The sequence below is a fragment of the Echeneis naucrates genome, chromosome 12 (assembly GCF_900963305.1).
Source record: "Echeneis naucrates chromosome 12, fEcheNa1.1, whole genome shotgun sequence".
NCBI classification, from domain to species: domain Eukaryota; kingdom Metazoa; phylum Chordata; class Actinopteri; order Carangiformes; family Echeneidae; genus Echeneis; species Echeneis naucrates.
The window spans coordinates 13169451-13183088 of NC_042522.1; the positions used below are offsets into that span (position 1 = coordinate 13169451).

At 42.7% G+C, this 13638-nt stretch overlaps 1 protein-coding gene across 2 annotated transcripts in view; it reads left to right on the forward strand.

The window, feature by feature from the left end:
- Window positions 1–582: 582 nt before the first annotated feature.
- The window catches only part of pappaa (pregnancy-associated plasma protein A, pappalysin 1a), an 82314-nt gene continuing 69258 nt past the window's right edge, over window positions 583–13638 (forward strand). For both annotated transcript variants that reach the window (XM_029515384.1, XM_029515385.1), the window contains exons 1-2: window positions 583–973; window positions 6505–7612. In XM_029515384.1, coding sequence (XP_029371244.1) covers window positions 583–973; window positions 6505–7612 — 1499 coding nt within the window. The remainder of the gene's footprint in view (window positions 974–6504; window positions 7613–13638) is intronic.

The following is a 13638-nucleotide window of genomic DNA, read 5'->3' on the forward strand; positions in this document are numbered from 1 at the left end:
CCATCTCTTGTGCTGTTTTACGGGTAGGATAAGGAAACAACAAAAAGGTGTGACAGGAGCTTGGCGGACAACTGTGGATTTCTGCGAGTAACTCCTACCGTCCAGAGGGGATGAGGGGGGCATCGGCCGGACCCCCCTCTTGATTGATTACTTATTAGTCATCCCTTTGGCTAAATGGGACCCATTGAAAAGGCACCGTGGAACACATACATGAATCAAATATTCCTGTGTCCCCTGAATGTCTCCAGAGTAGTTTTGCTTAAGAGAGGGGGTCGTGGCTTAGCATTATAAAGAGGGAAAAACAGCATAGCTTTATGGGTTTATTTAGACAGTTTCTACGGTTTGACATTCTACCGCTGTAAAAAGAGAGAGGGAAAAAACTCGAGAGGATTCCTAAGAGGAGAACATTTGTGGACATACATGTTTTTTTCTAATTATCCTGGTATTTCTTTTTAGTTTCCTTTTTTTTTTATTTTTTAAGACATTTTTTATTATTAATATTATTATTATTATTATTGTTATTTTCTTCTTGTTGTTGTTGTTTTATTTTAAATATTTTTTGGCCGTTTCCTCTCCCGAAAAATGAAACTTTGGACATCACCCTGGGTGTCTTGCCTGGTGATTCTCATCCTGTGTTTTGGATCAGAGTGCGGGACAGCCCGGAGAAAGGGGAGATCCAAGAGGGAGTTGGTGCGCATTAGGGAGGCGAAAGCCACCATCCCAGGGGCTTGTGCCACACGTCTGCCCCGGGGCAAACGCTCTTTGCCCGGCTTGGAGCGACGGGTTCTTCGCCAGCGTCGGCGCTCCTCGCAGGCGGAAGGAAACTCTCCAGACCGGGGGAAAGCTGTCTATTTCACCGGCAGGGGAGATCAGCTGCGACTGAAGCCCGGCGTGGAGATACCCAGAGGAAATTTCACTCTGGAGATGTGGATCAAGCCGGAGGGAGGTCAGCGATCACCCACATTGATTGCAGGTAGGATAGTCTCCTTCCACATCCTCCTTCCCACCGTCCAGCCAACTCTATGTTAGTGGAACTCCAAGTTAAAGCTGATGGGGAGAGTTAAACGTGCAAACGTGTAGTGTTTTTGCACCGCTGCCGTGTAACCCATCAAACAAAGCAACATGCAGTTTCAGCGAGTTGAAAATGAGTTCATCTATCAGACTAGACAATGATGTAATACGTGTTAAAGTACAGCGGATATTTTAGGTAGTGCAAGCGTCCGGTCACTGCTGGAGATGTTGATCGTATCTAAGTTTGCCACTTTACAGAGCAGCGATCGCTGCAATGCAATCATGTTTCACAAATGCGTTTCCCTCTCTTTTCCCCACTTTGTGGAGATGCTGCATGCGCACTGTGATCCTAAAATCGGAGGGGCAGCAGATATAGGTTACTGCATCATTTGACCGGCAGCTGATGTCACTGTGCGTAAAAATGTAATTTCTCCGAGCCGACTTGGCTATTTTAAAACTATGACGTAATGGCCCAAACTTTGTGCGCGGGCACGTCACGTCAGGCACCAACTGGGGGCGGGGGTCGGCACAATGTGGAGGCGCTCAAAGCTCGCAGCTCAGACAAGCCGCAAGCTTTGAGTGCCCCCCCCCCCCCCCAAAAAAAAAAAAAAAAAAAAAAAAAAAATCGACACCTTTTGGATCGGCTACCGGAGTTACGAGACAGCTCCGGGAGAGATCCGGGGCTTCTCCCTCTGTATTGTGCGACAAATGTCCCATTTTAATGTGTTGTCAGAGCGGCGGTCTCTCCGGAAACGCAGAGATCATGGGCACATTCACCGAGTCAGATACTGATGTGATGCGTCTCCGTCCACTGACTGCGCAGAGCGGGATGCACAGACACTTCAGTGTGTCCCTGCCGCCAGAGGAAAGGTTGACACTTTGTAGTTGTCATCTGTGCGCACTCCTTTTTTTTTTTTCCTCCCCCCCCGTCCTGCCAAGTCTGCAGCCATGCGTAAAGGAGCGCCAGAAATGTGTGAAAAACTGCTCTACATCATCTGTTTTGACCAATAGCGCTTTTTGTGCATTACAGTATTGGACAGTTTTTTTTTCTCTTTGTTGCCTTTCCTTGCCGATAGGGAGCGTTGCATACACAACTCTGCGGCCTGCTACGAGCCCTGTGCAGATGGCTGCCTTTGAACTGAACTGAACTGAATTGAACTCAGTCCTCCTTAGCCTCCTCTATGCCAGTCTGCACGTTTGGGGACTTAAATAAACCATTTGAACAAATTTACTTGATGCTTTATTTTCCAGCCCTCAGTTTTTTTCAAAACAACCCCCTAACGCCCATCCACCCACATAAATAATCACTTATGTGTATATCAAGATACAGAACACTTCTTGGTAGTGCTAGCCAGTTGGCAGGGACATGCTTTGCAAAGCCAATCCCTTGTAAGAGTCTCTAAGTGTGTGTGTGTGTGTGTGTGTGTGGTGGTGGGTGGGTGGGGGGTTGTTTTGACCTGAGTGACTTTTAGATTTTCAGGGCATGGACACAATAACAGAAACATCTGTACAGCATAATGCAATCTCGTACAACAACAAGACAAAGTGACCATCACTTTGACCACAGATTTGAATAAACACCTCCCTGACACAGTGTTAACACGGGCCGTACATCCGTACTGTTGGATCACATTATCTCGCACAGGTGTTGTTGTTGTGCCCACATGAACCCCCCCCCCCCCCCCCCCCCCCCCCCCCCCCCCCCCCTCCATCCCTGCCCCCCCCTTCCCCTCGTGTCCTGGGATCTGCCCAGAGAGATTATCATTCATGTTTAATCTTATGTGTTCATTTTTAAGATTTGCTCCAAGTGTGCTCACATCAGTCAGCCGTAGAGGGGCCCCAACGAGAACAAATATGATGATCAAACAAATTCAATAAAGCCTAATCTTTTAAATCCAATTCAGTCCTCAAAAATCCCAGTGCCTCTAAAAATGCTCCATCCCCTTGTTTTGATCCCGGCACAACGTTGTTTGCAGCATCTGTTTTTTTTACTCTGTTGTTTTTGACCTTCTCTCTTTTTTTTTTTTTTTGCTCCTCTTTCTTCCCTTTTTTCCCTCCAGATTTCATTTTTACTTTATGTATGCACATCTCTGTTTGGGAGGTTAGGGGATCATCATAGGCTTAGAAGAAAACCAATTGTTATCTTTATATCCCTGACAATTTTCTTTTCTTTTCTTTCTTTTTTTTTTTTTTTTTGGATGACTTTTCCTTGGTTTTGAGTTTTTTCTTTTTTTTTCACTTGGTTGCCTGCCCAAAACATTTTCATTTAGGAAAAGGACGTGAAAAAATAACTCTCATGATGACTAACTCATTGTGTAGTGTAAGGAATCAACTTTAAGTTAGTTTCCATTTCCAGTGAAAGGAAGCAGGTTTTGTTTTGCTTTTCTTTGGAGAAACAGGACAGAATTAGACGCTGATTTGTTTAATCACTTCAGGATCAAAAGAGAATATTCCAGCATCAATATCTGATTGATCGAACAATCAGTAAGTAAAAGCGTGGACTGTCTCGTGTCCTTTAAAGTGAACCACTTAACTAGAGAAGAGGCTGTGCTGTTCTTTCCCAAGTGTGATGGTTACATATGGTTAGAATTGATCCCAGGTTTGGAAGCATTTGAGTCATCGTGAGCGTTCACGCAAGCATCCACACTCACAAACACAACCACACAATCAGAACATCAAGTTCTGTGTCCAAATGTTATGCAAACTTTGTTGTGCCCCGTTAGCCCTTGTATCCGGGTCATGTTGGGTTGTCCCGCATCAAAGGAAGAGAGAAATAAATCATACAGGGAACGGAGGTTCTCTTCCATGACCTGCTAAGGACAATTATATGCAGACGTTTGCAGATAATTGGTGCGATAACAGATACACCTTGGTACTGTTATCAAGTGTGATGAGACACGCAACTAACTCTTGTTTCCTGAGGGTCCTTTTTTTGCACTTCTAAGTTGTGTCCTCCTCTTTCTTCATGATAGTGAAATGTCACTGGGCTGTTATGAATAATCTTGAGACCATTACTAATTACCTGGCCCTTGGTTAGAGCTTGAAGACAGGCTGTAACTCTTATTCCCAGCGATTGCTACCTCAACATCGTCACAATCTTCTGATTATTTTGACCCCTTATTATAATCAGGCACTGACAGCCATTTTTATGAGTGTTATGCAATGCATCAAAGTCATCGGACTCATTCATCTGCTTAAGTTTAATGGGAAGGTTTATTGGATGAGTGACAGTGAGAGTGTCACAGCGTAAGTTACAGTGAGGAAAAAGTGCTTCTTTAATTAACGTCACCTGACATTCAAAAATGCTGATGTGAAACGAGTGGTAGATCATTTATGACTCATTTGAAGCAGCATTTAGTAGATTTAAATCAGAGTGAAACTTGACAGCTTGGTCAAGTGTTTAGAGTCAAGTCTTTTAAAGCGGTGAGATGACATTTTTATTATCGATATCTTTGTTATGTTCGTTAACTTTGTTTTTGAAATATCAATGGAATTTTCCATTGTCTCCTGAAGGAAACTGCTGTGGCAGTCACTTTCGTATGACTATGAAAAGTGCCTTTCTTTGACCTTTAAGAGCCAGAACAGCTCAAAAGTAAACGGAGTCCTCATTGTTCCCTTCCTCCCTGCTTTTTATCAAGTCCTTGTGACATTTTTCTTTGTGCGAGCATGTGTATTTTTTTAACTTAACTTTTTCTTTTTTCCTGAGTGTATTTTTCTTGGAAGAAGACAAATGGCAAGTGCGAGGAACGTTGCCTTTGAACCTGACAGGAAAAGCTCTCCACTGTAGTGTGTGCACATGCAGATCCCTTCATGTGCATGTTTGTTTATGTTTCTGAGTGGACACAAATGCGTACCCCAGTGTTTCAGTTTGTTCTGTGGAAATGTGGGGATGTGTATTTGTTCACGAGGACATGTATAGTTTATACATGTCCTCATATATCCTCATTTCACCTTATATATATACATATATATGCATTAGACTGTGCATATGTGTGCATGTAGGTGTGTTTGTGTGAGCTGTAGCAGTCACAGTGCGGGTCTGGAAAAGTGTAGTGTGTTAGATTTATTGAGCATGGCAGCATTATGACAGCTGTTTACACTAGGAGCCCTATGAGCATTTTAGCACCCCTTTTAGCCTTGAGTGTGCTAGCTGACAGATGGAAGGCTTTTTCCTCCCAGTGTAGTGGAAAAGCCCGAAAACGTCATCCACCAAAGACTGACCTTGACGCCGAACCCAACCCACACTCTTTGAACATTAGTCCATTGAAATACCAAGTTAATGAATGCGCACCAGAGTGTTCATCTAATTTGAAACAGGTCAAAGTTAGCAAGATGTCTGTGCAATCACCATTAGCCGGCCACTTATTGCAGGCTTTGATAGCCTAATCGATGGGAACAAAGGCATCTGAAGTGGAAACGTACATTTAGGCAAAATGTGATCAGCGCTATGATAATCATCTTATATTTTTAGATTAAACTAAAGATAGCACAGAAAAATATGAGGGATATTTACAAGCATTTAGAAGCCCTAACTGTAAAGGACACTCCATACTTCATACAGAAGGTTGTTGTCCGGGTAGGTCACAGACTGAGCGGACAAGAATAACTGCTAGAAAGCCCACGGTGACAAATGCTGCTCTTATTTTAACAAATCCAAAGACGGCGTTCTTCTGACAGGAGAGGAGCCTGACTCTCTCCCCAGAATCACCTGCAAACACCACGACGTTCACATGCTGAGATGGACCTTGTGAGGCACGCAAAGTGCTTTGGAACCTGTGCACAGTTTGACCGGACTGGTTGGATGTGTGCGACAGTCAAGAACATGCATTAACAAGCGCACATGCACACGCACAGACACGCAGTTGTGTGCCTGCACACACGTACCTCAACAAGCACTAAACAAACAAACAGTTAGCATTCAGAGATCCCCTAAGAAGTGAAAACACATTACCATGCTAGAGCTGACACACACGGTCCAAGTGAAACAGGAAAAAGGTGTTTTGGTGCCTCTACAAAAACAAGGCTGTAGCAGAAAACTAGCCTCTCTGGCTACCCTACTGGCAAAGGACATTTACACGAACAACTTTAAATGCACTCAGTGTTCATGAAAAGCTGAGGCTGAGATATTTCCATGGGGTCTCCCTCAGCTAAACATGCACTTCAACCCAATTTCCAGGACATAAATATATATCATATATATATGTGTGTGTGTTTATATACACATATATATTTTAATGCATTTCATGCACTCCAACTCCAACTACTTATTGCAATGTGGCCCACAAATACCTGAATAGAATTAGCAGTAAGGATTATATACCTGTGACTTTTTTTGACTTTTGGAAAAAAAAAAGAAAAAAAAAAAGAAAAACAATTTTTTGGAAAAGAAATGATTTGGAAAGTGTCAGCTCTCTTCTATGAGGTCAGTAAACAGTGCTGTTCACGAAGTCACATATTAAATACATTTTTTTTTTTTTTTCATTTTCTCTCCAGGCCTGTACGACAAATGTTTCTATGCTTCCAGCGACCGTGGTTGGCTGCTTGGCATCCAGGCAGTTAGTGAACATGGAAACCGTGACCCCCGCTTCTTCTTCTCCCTTAAAACTGACCGTGCCCACAAAGTCACCTCCATCCACTCCAATGCCCGCTACGTCCCCAACCAGTGGGCACACGTGGCAGTCACATATGATGGCGTGTACATGAAGCTCTTCGTCAATGGGGCACAAGTGGGTGTCAGTCGGGAGCAATCGGGTGATGTCTTCAGTCATTTGACCAAAAAGTGCAAAGTGCTGATGATTGGGGGAAATGCACTGAATCATAATTACAGGGGAGCAGTGGAAAGGGTGGGTCTATGGAGGCAGGCCCGAGGGCAGAGGCAGATTATCAGGGATATGCAGGGCCACGAGGACCCCCAAGATCTACCTCAGCTGGTCATTCGTGAAACGTTTGATCACCCGGGCCGGAAGTGGCTGACTGTAAAAGATGGTAGCTTTCCTCAGCCTGAGCAGGGAGGAAGTGGCCGATCAGGATTTCTGAGCGGCGTTGGTGGAGTCGGAAATGCTGAGGGATTACTGGACACAACGCTGGATCCCCCAACTTGCGGTCAAACTGTCTGCGACAATGTTGAGGTCATCAAAAACTACAACCAGCTGTGGACATTCCGTCGGCCCAAGAAGGTGCGCTATCGCGTCATAAACATATGGGACGATGCACGAATGAGACCAACTGTATCCGACCACCAGATAAGCCTGCAGCACCAGCAGCTAAATGATGCCTTTAGGCCCTACAACATCACCTGGGAGCTCAGCATTCACAATGTGACCAATTCCTCCCTTCGCAACCGATTGATTTTAGCTAACTGTGATATCAGCAAAGTTGGCGATGATGCATGTGACCCAGAATGCAGCCATCCGCTGACAGGGTTCGATGCAGGTGACTGCAAGTTTGGGCAGCGGAGCCGTTGCCCAGAGCACAAGCAGGGGAATGGTGTATGTGACCCTGAATGTAACTGGGAAAACTTCTTGTATGACCTTGGTGACTGCTGTAATCCCAATGTGACAGATGTGACCAAGACATGCTTCAACCGCTCCTCTCCACACAAGTAAGATAACTTTTTTCACATTTTGCATGCTATTATGTTGTCAGCACTCCTAATCCTCTTTGGTAGATGTTTAATAAACACGACTTAGATGTACCAAAAAACGTATTCTAACAACAATATGCCTGTTTTAATTTAATACACGACTGAATAATTCTGGTAAAGCTATGCTGCACCATGGCCTCCCATGTCTTGAGTAAATCAAACAAATCTTTCCATACATGTGTCCCTGAAGAGAGGTTTTGATGTCTAGTTCTACTGTTTCCTGACCATTGGGCTGAATCTGAGTGTAACTTAACTCCCAGCCTGTGTGGCCTCGGAAATCCTCTGGAGGCAGCTAGTCCAATCTAGCCCTGGCCTGGTTCAATCAGTGTTCTACACTTAAGCTGGACAAAACAAACCCAACCAAATGACTTCCCTGGTAGCGAATGCACAGGCCATACCCCTCATTTTTCTACTCATTTTTCAGCAGCTCTCCCCACCTTTTTCTACTCTGTGTCTCCTATACCCAGTGGTCCTAATTAAGTTGACTGATTGGAGAAGGGAGTTGGTTTGGAAAGAGTGACACTCTAAACAAAGTGTAAGGGCAATTAGAGGTCAAAAAAGAGAGTCCAATATGGGTCCAATATGCTTGTAGCAATGGAAATCATTTCAAAGACATACCACTCTCTCCAGGAAACCACAGACAGACATGTTTCCTGGGGAGGCAGGTATGGGTCCCTAAACGTGCCTGCCTGAAAGAATTTTCCAGGAAAAACAGTGGAAGAAAGTTCAGTGCGCTTGCATGTGAATATCAGTGTTACAAAGTCTCCCAGGTGTACAGTACATGAAGGAAGAGATTATGTGGTTTCATGTGGCTACTTGGGGGGAAATGCAGGGGTCCTCATAAATGCACGAAAGTTTTTGTTTTTCTGGTAATCTCATTGTGGCTTGTAGATGATGAGTAAAAGCTGGCAAGGAGAATAAATGTCTGGAATTTGCTGTAATAAGGTTTCTGCCAGACCTCCAATCGCAGGATTGTTTGTTTCTTGGTACACTGAAACTCAACACAGTAGACTGAGACATTTTTGTGGACAGTGCAGGGGGTCTTTATGGTTACGCCAGAAAAGGAGACAGAAATGACTGAAATTCAGATGTTTGTCAGTATTTCTTGCCACTGTGAAGCAGGGACAAGGGAAAGGGAGAAAAACTAGTAGGCCTTGTGTGTGGGATTGTTTGGGTCTCTGATAACATGAATCAAGGAAGTCAGGCTGTTTTCAATCACAGTTGAGCTGGAAGCACTGTCTGTTTGGCACTATCCTGTTGTTTAAAATGACTGCTAAATAGCTAAATAATGACATCTAATTAGCAGCATCAGAGGGGGAGAGCAGGTGGGTTTGCCATTGCTTCCATCTCTCAACTCCTACCACATCCCTTCCAGCTTCCCTTCCCTCTATTAGAAGCTCATTCATCAAGTGGTGGGCAAACTGCTTCATTCAGACATCAGCCATTGGCAAAACGCTTGCCGTTGCAATGTCCAAATCGTCTCGTGGGCACTTGAAAGATGGGCTTGAGAGGAAAGGAAGGACCCTAGCAAGAGCAAACTGAAAGAAGACAAGAGATTTTTTAGTAGTGGTTGCTTATTTTGCTTTGATTATGGTATGTCTAGGGAGACTTGGAGAAAGCTGCACTACAAACAGTTTGACATTCCTCCTTAATTATGGAATTCTGGATGAACAATGCACTGTGTATGCTGGGGAACAATAGTTATGAGGTCCTGCATTTATTTTTGCAGTATTGTGCCTGTTACCACTTACATGTAGTGTTTCCAAAAATCTGGCTAACACAGGACACAGGCAGCTTTGTGGTCCTGCAGCAGTTTTTGCCCTGAAAATACCATTGATAATAAGCCCTCCTTCCCTCCCTCCACATTTGGCTGAGGGAAATGTTTGGCATTGTTTTCACAGCCTTTTGGTTTTGACACTCACAGTTTTGGTGGTATTTGATGTTATCTGATGGCATTTTTGAAGGCTGGACATATAAATAACATATATCTGGAGGAAGGAGCAGCTGGACTTGTGGCTGCAATCTGTATGATGTGAATTTACACTTCTGTTTGCATGTACAGAAAAGCAGAAAAACAAATGCATAGATAGACAAGTAGAACCTAAAATTGAAGGCTTTTTGCAAACATCTCCCAATCCAATCAATCAAAAGTGGTAAGGCAGATATTAGGGCCATTTCAGCCTCAATATGTTTTGGGAAATGAAGTTCTGGGGCCTGGCTTTGTCAGAGGCTAATAGGTCATCCGTTTTCCCTTGGCCCCTGTGTCTCTCCCCCTCCTAAGCCAATACCTCTCAATGTGGCAGGTTAATGGATGGACCACCCTTTCTCTCTCCTTCACTCCCTCTCCCCACTGTATTCCAGTTTAGAGCAGGGAGCTAATCTCTAGGGCCCTTGACTTGGGTGTTTTACAATTGGTCGTCTAAACCTTAAGCCCCCGTCCCATAAAACATAATGGAGTGCTTGGGCGTAAATACCAGGACTTTGCACTTCCCCTTTAAAGCCATAACACACTTATAAAAGCACCTGTTGGTGAGGTTTCACCTCTGCTCTCAAGGGCGCTGATAGAAGTCTCTCTGCATAACGAGGGAACTGTGGGGAAGATGGAATAAGATCGGGGGGGTGTTCCATGGGCGACTATGGCCAGTCCAGGCCAGTCCTGATGGTCTTTTGGAAGCACGGCACACCAGGGAATTCAGCCGATAATGACTTGGCGAGGTAATTGCGCTTTAGAAGTCAAGGAAGGGCACTGATGAAGAGGTTCACACATCTGTAAGGACGAACAGCGTTCACCCCAGCACTCGATTAAGAGCTCCTGCTTCGGATGGGAACCGGGGAGAGGTGGGGGTGGTTGCGGGGGTATATAGATCGTCCCATTACTCATGCCGTGTCTCCAGATCTCGCTTCTTCCAACTCCACGCTCACCAAAGAGCAGTCATGGCAGGATCTCTGGAATCTGAGACACTGACACAGTCCTTGAGCATGTGTCTCCCATGAAAGGAGAAAAAAATAATCAGAGCAAGTTGGGAGGTTAAAGAGGAGAGAGCATGTATAGTAATAAAGGCAGAGATGAATGATGGGTTTAGGGGCTGTGGTGCTGACTGACTTGATGACAGGGCAGCTGAGGGCCCCCTCCAAATTTAAAAGTGTTCTTGGCCATGAGACTGTCATGCCATGCCAGCTCACCCCTGCTTCCACACTATGCTGCTCCAGACATATGTATACGAGGCAAATTTATGGGTTCAAATGAATTATATATGGGTGTAAATGGATGAAGTCATAATCCCCTATTTAATATGTATCAGATATAAAAGCATTAACATGGCAGTTTGAGCTGCCCTCGTACTCTCCTGGATCTCCCTGCAACAGATGCCCCGCAGTGATGCTCAAATTCTCTGCACTCACCTCACCTTCCTCGCCCATTGGCTCCCTCAAATGTTCGCTCTCTACTTCTCCCTGCTTGTAAGACTTTAAACGTTTTTTTGTTTTTTGTTTTTTTTCCTTTTTTCCCAGGACATGTCTAAAAAGTGGTGTGGTTAAATGCATGGAAAATCCTGTCCTTCCCAAGTGGCTCATCTCTAGTGAAAAAATGTATGATGAGAGGCAAGAGAGGGGAACAGGGGCTATGGGATGGGGAAATAGTTGAGGGGTGTAAGTGAGAGAGTCAGAGAGAGAGAGAGAAAGAGCAAGTGAACACTGTGGGCGGGGTAAAGTGGGGTAAAGCAGGGTTAAGGGTTATTGGATGGAAGGTTTGAGTAAGATGTGGATGAACAGATAATTAAAAAAAAAAAAAGTGTCAGGAAGGCCCAAACTCTCCTGACTAAACAGTGAAGTCACTGTAACAATGGCGACAAACCAAAAAAATATATAATATATATATTATATATTTATATATATATATAAAAATATATATAAAAAAAAAATATATATATATATTTTTTTGAAGAGTTTTTTTGAAGAAAACAGTGAATATAAAATATATATATATATTTTTTTTTTACCAATTTTTACCAATGTAAATCAGTGTTAAAAAAAAACCATCCATAAATACATCCACATGTAGGAACCAGGCTGTGGACACACAAATTGAATTTTATGACTGTACTGAAATTCTGAAGTTGTATGTTATTGCTTTGAAGGTCCCCTTGTGCATCAGTTCAGCATGTGATACACATTGTGTTTTTGTAACAAGGCCAAGGGTGTTACAATAATTGAACTCAGATAACTTAGGTTCTGACCCCACAGACGAAATGCTGTTTTTATTCATTGCTGATTCAGTCATTTCAGCATCAAACCCCTCTGACCCTTTCCCCCTTCATGCATCTCCGAAAACTCTGGGCAAATATTTTCTAAGGAAATAATGAAATTCCTGAAATTATTAGGAAGAGGTCCCTTATATCATCTGTTTCTCTCTCTCTCCTTAAACTTGGCCCCAGTGAGTGCCCCCAGTTGGTCTCATTTAGACTTCAAGAAAGCTTTTGCTCCACTGAATCTTCTATTCATTTTCATATTTTACGTCTGTTTTAAGGAAACTTTTCACTAAACAGCTCCTTATCTGACTTATGATTTGACAGAGGCTCATCCAGCAAAGGTTGTAGAGATGAAACATTATGAAACAGTTTGTGGAGCTGCATATGAAATGTGCATTGGTGGTAACCTTAGTCGGCTTGTTGCGGTGGGAGAATGATCTCACTAGGGCAAATACTTCCAGGACACTGCCAAACACAAGCGTAACTGATTTTTAAAATAGCTTCCTTTAGGCTACGTTGAACATACACTGTGAGACAGACTGGTTTTACAGTCAAACCTTTAATATTTTATTCAGATACTTGCTTTTCAAACATGAAACTATAACCAAAAAAGGAAAAGAGAGAACGCTGCTGCAGCTGGGCAACATATTTAATACATAAAAAAAAGGTTAAATAGATTTTGTAGTTCTGATAACGTCCAAATTTAAACTCCAAATAAAATGCTCTATTGATCTGAAAGAATAAAGGATCTATTAAAAATAAAAAATGATACAATACACTAAACGAAAACTGGCCTATAAAGAGAAGCCAGCCTGAAACTGAAACTCAAACATTTGGACTTATTTCAACAATCAAATACTCAACTATGACACAGACTAAAATCAAGATGTCAAATTTGAGTCCCTCTGCTTTCAGCTGCTATTTATACCTTATTGTAATCACTAACGGATCATTCATAAGTTGCAATGCGGGTCGGAAAGTCTTTTAATCCGGTTCCTGTTTTTTCTTCCAGAAAACAGTGCCAGTGAAACGATAGTATAGATAGCAGTGAAATCTTATCAATGTGTAGGATGTACTGTCAATGGTCATCTGAATGCCTTTGCTTGTACACAAATTAAATGAAACCAAGAGGCATTGCCCAGTGGAATGCTAAACTACACCTTAGCATAATAGTGCGAGACAGTGTAAATATACTTAATGTTGAGTGAAAGAGTAAATATAAACACTATGCACCAGAATTCTCCACTTCACGAAAGGTATGTGCCTTTGAAACATGTTGCTTTTATCCTTATGTTTGTCCGTGTTCCCTTCAGTGGGACAAATGGGATGTACACTTTAAAAAAAAAGAAGAAAGCGGACTCTTAGTGTCACAAAATTATGTTGCACAAATTGAAAGTGTAACTATGTTTTTGAAAGTCATTACTCATTACTCGTCTAATCATTAATGATGTGTTAAGAGTAAAACATTTTTGTCATGTCATGTCATTTTTGTCAAACAGGGCATGCATCTTAATAATATATATATCTATATATATATATATATAGATATATATATTATAAATGTTTGTACAAAATCAAGTAAAATCTTTCAAAATCTTAAAATTGAATGCACTTATGATCCAAACACACACAAAATATGAATAGAAAAAGCAAGTGGGTCATCCAAACTGGGTCAAAGCATCCAAAGAGGAATGTCATGTTTTGTTTCTGATAAACTCATGTTTCTGTATCCACTGT